Genomic DNA, 18,404 nt, shown 5'->3' on the forward strand with positions numbered 1-18,404 from the left:
GGTAAAGAGCTTAGAACCTAGGAAATGGCTAATAAATGTCAATTATCCTCACATTTCTGTCTCAAGGGGTGAAGTACTTGATTAAACTATTTTTCTGGTAAATAAATTGCTCTGTGTCTTCATTTGTATAGCTGTCACTCAATTTTCTCTGTCTATAAAAGTCACTTGCAGAACTTTAAAAACAGGAGTAACAGAACACTACCCTCACTATAGTATAGTCTTCTGTAGAATTATATTTGGACTGATTCATGGAGCATATAGTCTTATGGGGTCTCAATCTCATTACTTACTCAATGTGAAACAACAAAATACCAAATGATAGGAAAAGATCGAATAACAGAGAAGATAATTACCTAACTATGAACGACAATTTGCTCAGCAACAGACTTTTTAAAGGAATAATATATTCCAGGGAAGTGGGATATTGACTTTAAAAGACTAGCAAATTATAAAAACTGGAAAAAATGAACTAGTAGCTCCAAAAGTATAATTTTATAATCTTAGTGACTTGGAAAGCTGAGGCAGGAGAATTGCAAGTTCAAGACCACCTGCTCAATTGAGTGAGAACTTGTTTCAAAAAGAATAAATAAATAAACACATACAAAAGCCGGGCGTGGTGGCGCATGCTTGTAATCTCCGTGCTTGGGAGGCAGAGATAGGAGGATCACGCAGGTTCAAAGCCAGCCACGTTGGCATAAGAGACCCTGTTTCAAAAAATAAAAAAAATATATAAAATAGGTATGGGAGTGTAGCCTGGAAGTAGAAGGGCTTCCAGGAATCCCAGTACCACCCCCCAAAAAATACACGCATAAATACATAATTAGACTGAGGATGCATCTAGTAGTAGAGTACCTTGGGTTCAATCCCTAGTACTGACAAAAAAGGTGAAATAATGAAAAATGTTTAAGGAACAGATAACAGGAAAAATAAACTTATAGATTACCATTAAATAAGTGTTAATTTATGTCCTTGAGAAATAAGGATGTTTAGCTTAAAAAAGGTTAGTGGTGAAGAAATAAAACTTGTAAATAAGAGAAAAGCCAAGCAAAGACCTGTGATCTTATGTCATATTGGTTTTAAATTTCTCTTTTGTTGGGCTGGGAATGTGGCTCAGCTGTAAAGTGCTTGCCTAGTGTGTACAGGGACCTGAGTTCAATCCCCAGCATTGAAGAAAATTTCTCTTCTGTTTTTCTTTAAAAGATTTCTCATAGGTTTTTTTGTTTTAATTGATTTTGAGACTGTAACATTTTGAGAAAGAGTTCAACTTGGAATGCCATCTGTCTTATTGATTATCATGACTTTTATATACACTAATTAAAAAGGCTGCTAAGATGAACTTGAACAACATTATGAACATCATAAAGTAGGATGATGGGAAATATATGTAAGTATTTTATTCATTTTGATAATCTTGGTATAGCTATACTCAGAATACTGAGTGCATTTCTAAAAATATTCGATGTTAATAAAAATATCATGAGAATATAAAATACACAGTCATATAATTCAAATGGCCAGTAATATTGTATGTAAGCTCCAATTTAATATTCTTTACCAGAGAAAATCACATGGTATTAATATTTCTAAACATTAAGATTTTAAAGATGAAAACTATTTTAATTATAACAGGGAATTAAGACTTTTTGATAGAGAAATGATATAGAGAGCAAATTTAATTGGTCTTCATGTCATATATCATAATGAATGATAAGGTCAGATTCTCTCAAAAAAAGGGAGGTAGGGCAGTAATTGAGAAAAAAATCTCAGAAAACTAAAAAAAATCATCTTAGAAATAACGAAAGGTGTTATCATAAGGTCTCAGGAGCCAGAAATAGTAGCATGTACCAGTACTTAGGAGGTGTTGAGAGCAGCTTGGGAATATAATGAGACTCAATATTAAAAAAAAAAAAGACTCAAGAAAAAATAATTCAAAGTGAGATTTTTTCAGAGCATTCTGCTTTACTATAAACCATATCTCCAGAGGCCCCAGCCCAGCCTTGCCTCATGGCAGGCTCCAATCCCAACCTTGCTGACCCTCGCACCAGCCTAATCCTTTGGCAGGCTCCGATCCCAGCCTCAGAGGCCTCAGCACCGGCCTTGCCTCACAGCAGGCTCTGATGCCGGCAGTTGGCCCTGGCACCAGCCTAGCCCCTTGGCAGGCTCCGATCCCGGCCTCGGAGGCTGCTGAGAGGGTAGGCCGGTGCCAGGGCCAGCGAGGCCGGGATCGGAGCCTGCCGTGAGGCAAGGCTGGTGCTGGGGCCTCCGAGGCTGGGACTGGAGCCTGCCGAGGGGTTAGGCCGGTGTGGGGACCGGCAAGGCCAGAATCAGGGCCTCCCACGAGGCAAGGCCGGTGCTTGAGCCAGTGAGGTCTGGATCAGTCCACCGGGTAGGCAGGCCACTACTGGGGCCATCAAGTGTGGGATCAGTACTTGCAACGCGGCATGCACAGAGAAATATCGCAGAAAATAAAAAACAGATGCTTCCCCTAATAACTAGGAGGAAAGGGGCAACAGGAAGAGGTCGAGGTATAGAAAGGGCCCTATAGTGAAGCAATTAAGGTGACCAATCAGAGGGTATGGAATAGGGGAGGTTGGAGCCTCTTTAAAACTCAGGAGGTACATAAACAAATGTATCAAAGTTAATCATCAAACAAGCATGGGATTGAGGGAGGGGAAGGGAATGGTATGGGGAGTGGATGAGGGCTAATTGGATGATGTATGCTTGTATATCCTCTCAAGTCTTGTATTCCAATGTGATATATGATTACAATGCACCAATAAAAATAAATTAAAAAATATTTTAATAAAAAAAATAAAACATATCTCCAAGTATCTTTAGACTCATGTTTTCCATAATGACAACATTCAGATATTTATAATAATTGAAAATCCTTTTTATAAAGTTTTATAAAGTCATTTATTTTTTAGTATTCTTTATTAGTGCATTGTAATCGTACATTTTATTAAGTTCAGGGTGGTAGAAACATGGATGTACATAACACCCATTGAGCCTTCCTCAGCTCTCATCCTTTTTTCTCTCCCTCCTCCCCTTCCAGTGCTCAGCACAGTGTTTGACTTTGATAAGTTTGTATATGTACCTCATATCCATTGAGGTATTTTTCTCTTCCCTCCTCCCATCTCCTTCAGTTATGTGCCCTTCTTTACTCATCTAAGATTTCTTCTCCTTTGTCTTGAGTCCCTGCTGTGTCCCATTTTTTCCCTAGCCTCCTCATATGAGAAAGAACATCTGACCTTTCATGTTTTGTGACTGATTAATCTCACTTAGCAAAATATTCGCCAGTTTCATCCATTTTCCTCTAAATGACATAATTGTTCTTCTTTGTGGCTCAGTGGAATTCTATTGTGTGAATATCTCATAATTTTAACCCATTTATCTGTTAATGGGTTAAATTAATAATATTAATAATATTATTATATAATAATTATATTAATAATATAATAATAATAATATAATAATAATATTATAATAATGAATTGTGCAGCTCTGTATTCTTTACTATGGTAGTTTGGTTTAATTCTCTTGGATACATATCCAAGAGTGGTATAGCTGAGTCATATAGTAGGTTCATTTCCATTCTTATGAAGACCTTTCACACTATTCTCCAAAGTGGTTGCACAAATTTGCAATCCCACCAACAATTTATCAAAGTTCCTACTTTTCCACATTCTCACCAGCATTTATTATTGTTTGTGTTGTAATGATTTCACATAATCCCAAGTAGAATGGGTTAGGTGAAATCTCAGGCAAGTTTTGATTTACATTTCTTTGAATAGTGACCTACAGATTCAAGGCAATCTCATTAAATATCATGTATATTGTTCACAGATAGAAAAATCAGTCCTTAAATTCACATGAACAACAAAAAACTCAGAATAGCTAAACTAGTTCTCACCAATAATAATCACGCAGGAGGCATCACAATACCTGACTTCAAACTATACTATCGAACCATAGAGATGAAAACAACATGGTATTGGCACAAAAATGGACACATACACCACTTACAGCCAATTGATTTTTGACAAAGGAACCGAAAACATACACTGAAATAATATATTTTAAACAAATGGTGTTGGTAAAACTGGTTATCAATATGCAAAGAAATGGAATTAAACCTCACTTTCTTACCCTGTATAAAAGTCAATTTAAGATGAATCAAAGACATAGAAATTAGATCAGAGACTTAAGAGTTACTTGAAGATAGCATAAGACTAACATTCCGACTTATAGGCCTGGGTAAAATCTTCCTCAACAAGATCCCCAAAGTCACAAGAAATTAAGATGAGGATTAATACATGGTATTGCATTAACATTAAGAACTCCTCTGCAGCAAAGAAAACGATGAAGAACCTCAAGAGAGAGCTAAAAGAATGGGAGTAGATTATTGCCAGATTTTCTTCTGATAGTGGATTAATATATAGAATCTACAGAAAACTCAAGAAAATCAATGCTAAGAAAATAAAGAACCCAATCAAAAAATGGGCAAGTTAAGCCAGGCGTGGTGGCGCACGCTTGTAATCCCCGCGCTTGGGAGGCGGAGACAAGAGGATGGCACAGGTTCGAAGCCAGCCGTGCTTGCTTAGGAGACCCTATTTCCAAAAAATAAAATAGGTCTGGGAGTGTAGCCGGGAGGTAGAAGGGCTTCCAGGAACCCCAGCACCACCAAAAAAAAAAAAAAAAAAAAAAAAGGCAAGTTAACTAAATAGACACTTCACAGAAGATATGCAAGTGACCATTAAACGTATGGAAGTCTTAAATATACTCCAAGAGACATGTTCATTAGATTCAAATAATAATTACTGAGTAGAAAATAAGATTCAATTTTAGAGAAATCTCAAATCCTAAATCTTTCTTTAGAAAATATTTTATATACATTGGTAACTTATAGTTATATGTGTTTAAACACAGAATTATTTTTGAATAAGTTACTACAGATAAAACACTTGGTCATCTGATCTTTAAAACCATATTTTAATAAAGAAATCATATGTTCTATAAGTAGTATAGTGTTTTATTAAGATATTATGCAAGAAATACAATTCAGAGGCTGTCAAGCACTGAAAAATTTAAGGAACCTGTCTCGTATCCTCTTGGTCCTTACTCCATAAATAATGGGATTTGCCATGGGTGGGACAAGGAGATAAATATTGGCCACAAATATGTGGACATGGGGAGCTACTCGGTGCCCAAACCTGTGAGTGAGAAAAGAGAAGAAAGCTGGAGTATAGAACACTAAGATGACACAGACATGGGAGACACAGGTGCCCAAGGTCTTGAGTCTGGCATCCTTGGATGGGAGGTGGAAGACAGTGTGGAGTATGAGCACATAGGAGCAAATGATCAACACCAAGTCCACACCCCCAGTGAGGAAGGCAACAGCGAGGCTGTAGGCTCTGCGGATTCTGGTCTCAGCACAGGAAATCTTGATGAGGGCCATGAACTCACAGTAGGTGTGGGAGATTATGTTGGTTCTGCAGTAGGGAAGCCAGCGAAGCAGGAAAGGATGAGGACTGAGAAGTGTTGTTCCACGGAGCACAATAGCTAGGCCGATTGCCCCAATGACAGAATGGGTCAGAATAGCTGAATGCCTTAAGGGATTACAAATGGCTACATAACGGTCAAAAGCCATGGCCAGAAGGAAGCCAGACTCCATGGTGGAACAAGAATGAATCAGGAATATTTGTGTAAGGCAGGCTTCCAGAGGAATCTCTCCATCATTGAACCAGAAGAGGCTGAGAAGTTTGGGAACCGCTGTAGTGCACACAACAAGGTCAGCCACAGCCAACATGCAGAGGAAGAGGTACATAGGCTCGTGGAGGCTGGGATCTGTCTTGATGATAAACAAAAGTGAACAGTTTCCTAGCAGGTCTAAAAGGTAGACCATGCAAAAAGGGATGGAGATCCAGATGTGGGCAGCCTCCAACCCAGGAATGCCAATAAGAATGAAGGCTGATGGATGGACATCGGTTTTATTGTATGTTGACATACCAAGGCTGAGATGTTTTAGCTTCTTCTTCATGAATGACTCCTCTAAAGGAAACAAAGTAATAATTTACCAATTTTGCAATTTTGAAATAGAAAGCCAAAATGCAGGAGATTGTGGTTTTATAAATTCTATACCTATGAATAAATACCATACCTATGAATGTTTATATAGCAATCATTTCATCATTGCACAGATACAGGTGCAATTTTGTTTGGGCATTTCTATGCCTATGAAGATATATACAGTATTCATACCATGCAGTGCAAGGAACATCTGACTCTCCTTATTGAGATGACCTGAGCCCTGTGAATCTCCCTAACCACACAGAGAACAATAACATACCAAAAAAGTTGATATTGCAACATGATTTACATTATGATGTAAGACTATAATGCACCAATAAAGGCAAAGAAAGAAATAGAGCCCCCCACAAAAGTTGACATCAGTATTTGCATTGATGTTTGAAATTGTAATTTGCAGTATTGTAGATGTATAGATACTAAATGAGAAAAATATTTAAGTGCCAATATCCAGAGTTAAATATATGAAAATCCTATGTTTTTTCTTTGAGGAAAAATTAACAGCAGTTGAAAACTAAAGAATGTATGAGTCTCAGGTTAGAAGAAGTAAAATGTGTGCAACTATAAGGGTGAGAAAGGAGGACTACCTGGAGGTTTTGAACAATAATAATTTATTATTATTACGCTTTAGCCACAATAGTTTAAGAGCATATCCATTGACAGGTATAGCTTTGAGATAAGAAAATCACTGTAGGAAAATATGTTAAGTGTAGAATGACCAGAAGAAGACTTATGCACACCTGTTGGAGACTCATGTTGAGTGATAGACTGAGACAGTTTGCAGAAAAATGAGCAAATCAGCCTAGCGTGGTGGCGCATGCTTATAATCCCAGTACTTGGAAGGCTGAGACAGGAGAATCACAGGTTTGTGGCCAGCCTTAGCAAATTAGTGAAGTCTCCACAACTTACTGAGACCCTGTTATACTAAGTGAGATTAGCCAGGCACAAAAAATAAGTCAAATGCTCTCTCTAATATATGAGAGCTAGGGAGAAAATGGGTCACAGGAGGAACTCTAGATGAAGAAGGAGAGACTATAGATGAGCAAATAAGGCGACCTAACTGAGGGGATGACAGGGGCAAGAGGGAAATTCTCTAATGTTCATGATGTACTTTAACAAATATATCAAAGTCAATCACTAAGCCAAACGTGAGAAGGAGGGAGGGAGAGGGCATGAGGTAGAACTGGGTCATGGCTAATTGGGTGATATGTGCATGTATGCTTCAACCATCTTGGGCTCTATTAAGATATATGACTACAATACACCAATAAAAATAAAAAAAATAAAGAATAAAAAGTAGGGCTGGGGATGTAGCTTGGATATAGAATGACCCTGGTTTCAATCCCCCCACAAAGAGAAAATTATTGTTCTTTTATGACACTCAACCAGCCACAGAATTGTGTGCTATTCTTGTGATTAGCACTATTTGATTATAACCTGATTAGGGCAAGCATATGCAGGCTTTGAATTATATTCGTTGGAGAATACATTACAGTAAAATGTGTCTTCTCAAGTCTCATAAAGTATTAAGGAATTTTTCTAATCACTTGAATTACGTTTCTCCACATAGCAGACTGACCGCTTTCTCATTCTGTGATAGCAGAAATCCTTTGTCTTTGTTGTCTATAATAGTTTTCATACATACAAATATTTAATATTTTTTACTGGAATTGAATACTCACATATTGTCTGCTCTGAAATTATTTTTCTAGCTTCCTTGAACTATCATTGACACATCCATGGTGCCCCTATTGTAGGTATACTTGCCTGTCTTCTATCTTTTGTCATATTAAATTTTATATTTCTTCACATCTTTCCTTATTATTATTCTGCAAATTGTTATTTGATAAAATGATGTCTATTCATTTATTTTCCTTCTTTCTTTCTTTCTTTCTTTCTTTCTTTCTTTCTTTCTTTCTTTCTTTCTTTCTTTCTTCCTTCCTTCCTTTCTTTCTTTCGTGGTACTGGTGTTCCTGGAAGCCCTTCTACCTCTGGGCTACACTCCCAGACCTTTTTTATTTTTGGAAACAGGGTCTCTTATGCCAGCGCGGCTGGCTTCGAACCTGCGCGATCCTTCTGTCTCGGCCTCCCAAGTGCTGGGATTACAAGCGTGCGCCACCACGCCCGGCTACTTATTTTTTCAATGAATGAATGAAGAGGAAAGAAAAAGAAGGTGAGAGGTTGCTTTCATTTTCCTGGTAACTTAATATAGATTTAAAATAATTTCTAAATCACTACAAGCCTATCCATATAAAGATAGTATGGTCTCCATGAATCCTCCAATCCTGTGGTTTTCCGAACAGTTTCCTGCTTCTGACATTAAAATTTAAAACATACCAAGGGATCAGCCTCCAACAAAATTTAATTCTGCTGGCATTTATTTCTTGTCTGACTCTATAACCTAAGAAAACACAGATAAGAAAAGCAAAGAATGTTCAATTTGTTTGCCAAACCTTTTTTACTCTGAATTCATGAACTAAAATTTGAAAGAATTAATTACAAAGTTGTGTGTATGTATATGTGTGTGTATATGTGTGTTTGTGTAGTAACTGTGTGTGTAATAACAGGAATTGAACCCAGGGGCATTCTACCTCTGAGATACACTCCCAGCTCTATTTTATTTTTTATTTTGAAACAGTGTCTGACCAAATTTCTGAGGATCTCACTAAGCTGTTGAGGCTGTCTTCAAACCTGTGATCCTCTTTTCTCAGCTTTTCAAGTATTGGAATTACTGGTTGCAAAGTTTAATATTCACATTAAATCTTAAAATACGTATTACATACTCTGTAGGGTTTTGAAAAATAAAACAGCATAATGTATTTCAGAGTCCTTTGAGCAGGTTGAAATAATGCTCCTAAAGCATAGATGTCTAAGGTTTGTTCAGCAAATCCACTGGTACATCTCCCTCCCATCCATTCCTTCATCTCTTCTGATGTATTGAAATACACAGAAAAACCCAAGTATAAATGTATTCTTAAAGAAAGTTGCAGCTCAGCCCAAGCTCATAATAGAGATACCTTTGCTTGTAGAGATGAAGTCTGTTCCAGGCGCTCCAAATCTACATGGGATCAGTGGTCCAAAGAAATCTTACTCAGGCCTGATTTTCAGAGCCTGACTGTTCTGCGTGGAGTCCTGCAGCCTATGTGACAGTGGCTCACCTAGCTCAGTATGCAGGGAGTTACTATGCGCTTTCCAGCCTCACTAGGGCTTCTGTGTACATCAGAATGAGCAAGCCCTCTGTTCTCCCTGGACTTTCAGCTTTTCTCAATGAGCTCAGTTATAGTCAGCTTCCAGGTGCCAAAGGCTCCCATGGGCAGGAAGTAAGAATGGCTTCCCCATAGCATCAGGGAAATAGGCCATTGGGAGTTGAAGATTTGAGTTCAGAAAAAACTTTATGCATTTAAAAGCCAACAATATATAAGTTTTCATAGCTCAAAAGTCAACACATCTTAGTAACAGGAGGATCCAGGAAGGGAAAAGGAGCGTGATCTCTTAGTTGTCTCTGGAGCCTGTCTCTTGGCAGGACTGCAGAGTTTTATATTTGCTGGTTCTATTTTTTATATACTTTTACTGGTGAATTGTAATTATTTACCTCATGATAAGATTTAAAGTGGTGTACTTATACATTCACACATCACTTAGTGTATTTCTCTTTAAAAAAGTATTGTATAGATACAAAAAAGTTTAATCTAAATATCTTTTTATTTTGAATACAGAGAAATATGAAGAAATGTTCACACATTTCATATCATCTGGCTATAAGGACTGATTTTACTTTTTACCTTCTGTAATGTGAAATTTTGAATATTTAAATCACACTAGGGCTTACAATTTTATATCACAAGTTTTGTGTTGTAACCTATACATTATTCCTCTCATAATTCATCTCAATACATTTTGTGGAAAAATTATTTAATTATATGAAATAACCAAAATGTGAATTGGGTGAAAAGTGAACTGTATCTAAACATTAGTGTTGAAAATTTGGCCACTGTAATCATGCAGTCTTCTCAGCCTTTGCATTTATGCTTATTATTGTCTATTTTAGACTCCTTTAAGATCTTTGAATGATTTTTGAAATATTATTGTGTGAATATCACCAATTTTGTTTAACTTTAACTCAGATTTTTATCATCTTATTGTTTTATTTCTCTTCCACTATTCTTCAATTTCGACAAGAAAATTGGTTTCTAGAGTCTGTCATCTAGAGACTTTATTTCTAGAAGTAAATAAATCTATTTCTAAATCTAGAAATAGATTTCCTAGACAACGGAATCCTATCAAGACTGTCTCTAAAATCGTATTACTTTTCCTGGGGGGGCTTGTAACTATATAATGTAATGAGGTTCAAAGTGCTTTATTAGTATGAGTACATATCATCTCTTGTTGTTTACTCTCTGCATCCCACCTGCCTACCTCCTTCCACCTCCTTGGGCACACTAGAGAGATTGGTAGTGAGATGAACATAGAAATTTGTTTTTATTCGGAATCGTATTCTTCACTTATACCTCAAGTATAAATTTAATATAAATAACATACGTATCTTTGAGACTCATTATTCATGGATTCCACATAAATTTATCTTGTCCCTAAAATGTAACTGTAGCCTCAACTTAATATGGAAGGGCATTCAAAGTCCTCTGCAACATACAAAAATCTGCCAAAAAGTTTTAATTCCTGACATGAGTATTTTCTGCTGAGGCTAAACAAGGTAAGACTCTGAATTCTAGTTTCAGTGCTTACTATAGTTGAGATTTAAAATGTTCTCCAAAGCTCATCTGACGGACAACACAGCCAGTTTTGTAGGTGAAACCTGGATAGAGGAAATGGGCAACTGGGGGCATGGCCATATCCATATCTGTCTCTGGCTGATTCTTCTCCTTTTCTCTGATTCTCACGGTCATGAACTGAGTGCAGGGTTCCCTCCTCTGCCATACCTAAAGACTGCCCCCAAGCTGTTCCTGCCCAGTCATAAGCTGCTGATCCTGGAATGACTGCTGAAATCCTGAGCCCTAAAATCAATCTTTCTTTCTTTATATTGTGCTCATCAAGTATTTTCGTCACAGCGAAAAAAAAAAAAATAATAGCTGACAAATTTGGTGCTCATAGCCGGGTTGGTGGCACACACTTGTAATCCCAGTGTTTGGGAGGCTGAGACAGGAGGATCCGGGTTTGCAAACAGCCTCAGCTACTGAGTGTGGTCTTTTGCAACTCAGTGAGACCCTGTTTCAAAAAATAAAGAATAAAAAATATGGCTGCTGTTGTAGCTCAAAGGCAGAATGCCCCTGGGTTCCATCCTCATTACCAAGAAAAAAAAAATTAGTGTTTTTTGGGCTGTATTTTCAGTCTCTCTCACCCTCTCTTTCTCTCTCTCATCCCGATGTTTAAAGTGACCTGCTATGAGGTAGTATAAATTGTTCTTGAGTGTTCTTGAGTGCTTTGGAACATTATTATTATTATTATTATTATTATTATTATTACAAGTCTGGGCATGGAAACCAAGGGGATTTGACTTCTGAGCTACCGCCCCTGCCCTATTTTGTACTCTTTATTTTGGAACAGAGTCTCACTGAGTTGCGGAGGCCTCACTAAGTAGCTGAGGCTGTCCACGAACTGCGATCCTTGGGTTTCATCTTCCCAAATGCTGGGATTACAAACGTGGGCCACCACGCCCGGCTCAGTGGAAGCTTATTAGGTAAGCTTCATCCAGGAATACATTGCAGTGTTGTTTATTATGAGTTCAAAGTTAATGAATCAATATATTTCCCTCAGATACAGGAAGAGGAAGTTCACCTATCTGAATATGAGAATCACCATGATATAGAAATGATTTTTTAAATATTTTTATTACTTTTGTTTAACTAAAATTTTTCATCCTTAACTACCATCTCTCCATTGCCACATGTCCCCAGCATTTTATAACCCCAATTTTTCTCTCTTATTTTTAAGAGTTCAGCTTTTTTTGGATTTCACATTTTGGATGTAGTAGTATTTGTCTTCCTGTCTGAATTACTTAATTTCATATAACATCTTTTAGGTTTATCCATGTTTTTACAAATGACAGGATCTATTTATTTTGTAAATCTATGTATTATTCCATTATATTTGTATGCCACATTTTCTAGGGCTGAGGAATTTCCCTTGACAGTGCACCATGCCAAGTTTGGTCTTATGGGTAAGCTAAACTGTTTTTTTATCCTTTCTAATTATTATTATTATTATTAATAATAATAATAATAATAATACTGGGAATTGAACTCCAGTGAATTCTACCTTAAGTCATACCTATAGCCCTTTTATATTTTATTTTGAAACAGGGTTTTGTTAAGTTGCTGAGGCTGACTTTGAACCTGCTCTCCTAAGTATTGGGATTACTGGTGTACACTATATGTATATCTTTTTTTTTTGTAGTCCTGGGGAAGGAAACTAGGGATATTCTACCTCTGAGCTACACCTGTAGTCCTATTTTTTAGTCTTTTTATTTTTTGAAACAGGGTCTCACTGAGTTGCAAAGGCCCTCTCTAAGTATAGGAGGCTGTCTGCAAACCACCATCCTCCTATCTCTACCACCTGAATGCTGGGATTATAAGTGTGCACCACCATGCCTGGCCATGCCCATCTTCTAATGTGATTATTTTTTTCTTCTGTGTTCCGTCAGGTTGTTATATCCTCTCATTTGAATTTTAGAGGTCCGATACTTTGTCCATGAATAGCTGTTAAATCAGTGCTTCTGGGGATAGTAAGTCTGGGACCCCCTATCTGCTATCTGCTGACTGCACCTCACTTTCTGTCTTCATTTCCTTAGAAGCAATTGCCCCTAGTGCCTCTATCTTTCTGAGTCAGGGACAAATTAGAAAGCAGACTCCTCAGGGACTTTGTTTCTTTTACAAAATAATCTCTGGAGGTTTGTTATTTCAAGTGCCTCTTGTGCAAAAAGCAGCACACTCATATAGACTGAGTAGGTTGAGAAAAAGCAGAGGCAGGATTCTCTCCTGGTCCTCGACCTGGTGAGTCTCCCTATCTCCCAGCTCACAGGAGCATCCTTAGGGTGTAGCTATGGACAGAGATGATAGAAGAGGGAATAAAAAAGGCTTTGTGGAGTAAAGTCTAAAGAAGCTTAGGGAATGAGTAGAATGACACTACAAATGATCATTTAGATTTCAGCCTGAATTCACTTTGTGTACATTTTAGAAAAATCAGTCTCCTGTTATCTAGAGAATGATGGATAATGTAGTGTCTTTAAAATATTTTAAAACATTTTGTGTTAAGCACAAAGTATCTTAAAATAATTATCATTAAAAATTGTGACATATTTGAATCATTTATCTTTATTATTTCTATTTTTTCATGAAAATAAGAAATAGAGATGTTAAAATAGCTGTGCAAAGTCACAGTGATGATAGGTAACACTTTTTGGGGTGACTGGGGACTGAACACAGGAACATTCTACTGCTGTGCTATACCCCCACTTCTATTTTATTTTGAAACAGAATCTCACTAAGTTGGGGAAGTCCTCACTAAGTTGCTGAAGCTGGCCACAAAATTGAAATCCTCCAATCGCAGACTCCAAAGTACTGCGATTACAGGTGTATACCACCACACCTGGCTCTGAGTAACAATAACTATTTTAGACTATGGTCATAAAATTGTATTTCAGCATACTGATGAGACTACAGTTTATGCTTGTAATCCCTGCAAAATACTGTGCTGTATTAACTGAAGAAATGAAAATGATTTACAGTTCCATTAGGATAGAGGCAAATGAATTAAATTTCATGAGATTAGACAAGAAGCAGAGTGTTCTATTTTAATATGTGGAAGTGAGAGGTCAATGCTGGTAAGACTTATGATTTAGTCTAGATATTGACATGAGGTAGACAACTACACAATTTTGTTGTTCTATTCATGTCTTCCATTGGCATTCATATCACTGTCTACTTAACTGATTGCTCAGATACTGTCCCACTATAGAATATAATTATGTGAGTTTATATGTCTAAGTTCCCCAGTGACTTCTTTGCAAAGACAGAATATTATACAATATTTTCTTCTTACAAAATAACTAGAAACATAGGTTATTGCTTTCTTTCAATGATCATCTGGACACCTTTTATCTAACATACTTTTCTCATCTACTAAAAATTTTCCACATTGTTTTTATGACTTTCTAAAACTATCAACTATACTCTTGTTCCTCACAGACATTACTTAGAAATACAGAAAATTTCATTTAATAATAAACCCACCATTGGCATTTACATAGATTAAACCCCTTCAAATTTTGTTTCTATGAGTGGATTCTATTTCCAGTCCTTATGTTGTCTGTATCACAGTCCTTTTAAAAAATATTCACTATTCCATTATTAAGGAAAAACACCCTAGAAGATAGTTTCTTTTTTTATTTTTTGGTGGTACTGAGGTTCCTGGAAACCCTTCTACCTCCGGGCTACACTCCCAGACCTACTTTATATTTTTATTTGGGAACAGGGTCTCTTAAGCCAGAGAGGCTGGCTTGGAATCTCCAGGAACCTCCAGTCTCTGCCTCTCAAGTGAGGGGATTAGAAGTGTGGGCCATCAAGCCCAGGGATAGTTTCTATTTTTATGGATATTCCACACTGTTTCTCTTGCTAAAAAAAAAAAAAAAAAAAAAAAGCTCTTATTCTTAACTTTTTTTTCCAACTGTTATTTCTTTCTTCCTAGGAGTTTCCTGCTTCTCCTCTATATTCTACTGCTTCTTTCACTATAGGTTTCCTATGGACTTTCTTTAATTGGCTCTGCTTCTCTCTCACATCAGTTTCTAGATAATGTTCTGACTGTGTTCTTGAAATTGTAGTCATAATTAGTATTGCTCCTTTGAAATCCTCTAATGACACGAAGTAATCAAAAGAGACATTTTATTTATATTTTATTTATTTTTTCCCCCACGGGTCTGGGGATGTAACCCAGGGGCATTTGACCTCCGAGCTACACCCTCTGCCCTATTTTTTATTCTTTATTTTGAAACCGGGTCTCACTGAGTTGCAGAGGGCCTCACTAAGTAGCTGAGGCTGTCCGCGAACCGTGATCCTCCAGGTCTCAGCCTCCCGAATGCTGGGATTACAAGCGTGCGCCACCACGCCTGGCTAAAAGAGACATTTTAGTATGAAATATTTATGTATAATTATGTATTGAATGCTTAGAAAACATTCTGCTAACAATGACATACATAAGGTACATAAAACATTATAGGAACAGGTGACTTTAGGTAACTTTGAAATGATCAATTTTGTTTGCTCTCAATAATCCAATGCACAACCTATTACTTCTCTGTAGCTAGCCTGGTCATGAACATAGTTGCCATGATTCTTAAACTCTTAAAATCGTGATTACCTAAGATTTTAAATGAAGATACTCATATTTCTTCTTCATAAATGTGAGTTTTAAGGATATGTTTGAATAGGTGTGCTTAGGGGATGTTATTTATATATGCCATGAATAAGTATTCAAGGTTCATTTCCCTGGCAAAGTAACATTAAACAAGTTCTCCTATAGATTTTTGTAAAGATTTTATATGGTATTTGAACAGGTTCTATTATACAATTCTAAGTAGTAGATGGGACTTCAGTAAAGGGTAGTTGGTTCTCCTGTTTTAACTACATTTACTTCATTATGTGTAATAATTATAAGTAAATACCTTAAAATGGGGCAATTGTAATCATTTAAAATTATTTCAACATTTTAGGTTACAATAAATAGTGCTTATTAGCAACTTAATACCTGTCTAACACCTCTGTGTTACCATCTAACTCTAAGGTGTCAATAGAAATCACTCTTTAAGCCTGGCATTATAATGCATGTCTTTAATTCCAGTACTTGAGAGATTGAGAAAGGAGGATCACAGGTTCAAGAACAACTTTAGAAAGTAGTGAAACTCATTAACCTAGAGAGATGCTGCTTCAAAATAAAAATAATGTAGGGCTCAGGTGTAGCTCAGAAGTAGAATGCCCCTGTGGTCCATCCTCAGTAACACACACACACACACACACACACACACACACACACACACACACACGCAAAAACAAACAAAACACTCTTGCTGTGGCCTAGCAGAGCCCTTTGTTTGTCAGAATTGAACGTAAATTCTTTTGGTGATGATGAGAGAGCTAAGCTAATGGAGCTATATTGAGGCAAACACTTAGCACAATATGAGTGCTAAAACCATCGCAAATTAATGCACAAGAAGGGCACTGTTTTATTACAGTCTATAGCAAAACCTCTTCCAGAATCTTCTTATTGAGAATTTACTGCTTCACTTTGTGCTTTATGTAATGCATTTCATTCTTTTATTATTTCATCTTTTCCTTTTTTTGATGTATTGGTTATTGAGTCTAGGGACATTCTACCTCTGAGCTATACTCTCAGCTCTACTTATTTATTTAGAAACAGCATCTAACTAAGTTGCTGAGGGCCTCACTAATTTACTGGGACTCACCCTGACCCTGCGATCAATCCTTTTTTCTCAGCCTTTCAAGTACTGGGATTACAAATTGTGTGAATTGCCCGGGTGTGGGGGCACATGCTTGTAATCCAAGCATTTGGGAGGCTGAGACCTGAGGATCGCAGTTCGCAGACAGCCTCAGCTACTACTGAGGCCTTCTGCAACTTAGTGAGACCCTGTTTCAAAATAAAGAATAAAAAATTAGGGCAGGGACAGGGGATGTAGCTTGGAGGTCAAAGGCCCCTGGGTTCCATCCCCGGACCTGCAGAAAAAAAAAAATTGTGTGAATCAAATAAAGAATCGTGTGTATAATCATGAGGTTCCCTTTTTTGTTTAAGCTTTTAACTCTCTTGAAGTTTGCCGAGTATCCTGCAGACTGGATGAGCATACATTTGTAAGCACCATGGACTTATGCATTCAGCAGGATGTTTCTTCTGAATGACACTCAGTTTCACCCCTCCTCCTTCTTGTTGCTGGGGATCCCAGGACTAGAAACTTTTCACATCTGGATTGCTTTTCCCTTCTGTGCTGTGTACATGATTGCGCTCATAGGGAACATCACTATCCTGTTGGTGATCAAGGCTGAGAGCAGCCTCCACCAGCCCATGTTCTACTTTCTGGCCATGTTGGCCACCATTGACTTGGGCCTCTCGACAGCGACCATCCCGAAGATGCTCGGAATTTTTTGGTTTAGCTTCAGGGAGATCATCTTTGGTGCCTGCCTCACTCAGATGTTTTTCATCCACAACTTCACTGGCATGGAGTCCGCAGTCCTCTTGGCAATGGCATATGACCGCTATGTGGCTATCTGCAATCCACTCCGATATAGCACCATCCTCACCAACAAGGTGGTTTCTGTGCTAGGACTTGGCGTGTTAGTAAGGTCATTTATTTCTGTTATCCCATTTGTATTTCTCATACTGCGATTGCCTTTCTGTGGGAATCATGTCATTCCCCACACTTACTGTGAGCACATGGGGCTTGCTCGTCTGGCTTGTGCCAGTATCAAGATCAATGTCATCTATGGCTTGGGTGCTATTTCAATCTTGGTGTTTGACATCATAGCCATTGCCCTTTCTTACGTGCAGATACTGCGTGCTGTTTTTCGTCTTCCTTCTCGTGAGGCCCGAATCAAGTCCCTCAGCACGTGTGGTTCCCATGTGTGTGTCATCCTCGCCTTCTATACACCAGCCCTCTTTTCCTTCATGACGCATCGCTTTGGCCGGAATGTCCCCCGCTATATCCACATACTCCTGGCCAATCTGTATGTTGTGGTGCCACCAATGCTCAATCCTGTCATCTATGGAGTCAGAACCAAGCAGATCTATGACCATGTGAAAAAAATATTATTACAAAAATAAAAAATTGAAGAGGAATAGAGTATTTACCAGAGCAAAATTTTGAACATAGAAACATATTGCAATACAATGTATCTTTAAATATTTTTAACAGGACATACTATTTATGTTGATACTTATTTTGTGCCCCACTCCTATCACTTCTTCCTTCTTTTTTTATATTTTCAGAAATATGAAGCCTTTTTATTCCATTACTACTATATGCTTATATCATGCAATTTCATCATGAACATTATAAACATGCCAACTTATACCATTGATTGTAATGATATTGTATATGGAAAAGGAGATAAATGGGCAGTAAAATTTTATTCCTAGATTTTTTGTTGCATTCGTCACAAATACATTTAGGTTTGTGAAGACCAAACTATGTTTTAAATATAAGTAAAAGAACCTCTTATAGCCTAGAGAAGTTGCTTGCTTTTCCCTCCATAGTTCTATTTTCCCACTCATTTAAAATTTTATTCTATAGTTGTTTTCCC

The 18,404-nt window shown here is 37.4% G+C and overlaps 2 protein-coding genes across 2 annotated transcripts; one reads left to right on the forward strand and one right to left on the reverse strand.

Moving 5' to 3' along the window:
* Positions 1-5,071: 5,071 nt before the first annotated feature.
* Positions 5,072-6,040, reverse strand: LOC308258970 (olfactory receptor 52K2-like; the record flags this gene model as incomplete). Its single annotated transcript, XM_080689624.1, has 1 exon — positions 5,072-6,040. One exon carries the CDS (start codon positions 6,038-6,040, stop codon positions 5,072-5,074), a length of 969 nt encoding a protein of 322 aa, XP_080545750.1.
* Positions 6,041-16,989: 10,949 nt separating this feature from the next.
* LOC308267756 (olfactory receptor 52E2-like) lies at positions 16,990-17,925 on the forward strand (the record flags this gene model as incomplete). Its single annotated transcript, XM_080702663.1, has 1 exon — positions 16,990-17,925. The coding sequence occupies one exon, from the start codon at positions 16,990-16,992 to the stop codon at positions 17,923-17,925; it is 936 nt and encodes a 311-aa protein (XP_080558789.1).
* Between the last annotated feature and the right edge of the window lie 479 nt (positions 17,926-18,404).

Source organism: Muscardinus avellanarius (assembly GCF_963383645.1).
Source record: "Muscardinus avellanarius genome assembly, chromosome: 1".
Classification (NCBI taxonomy): domain Eukaryota; kingdom Metazoa; phylum Chordata; class Mammalia; order Rodentia; family Gliridae; genus Muscardinus; species Muscardinus avellanarius.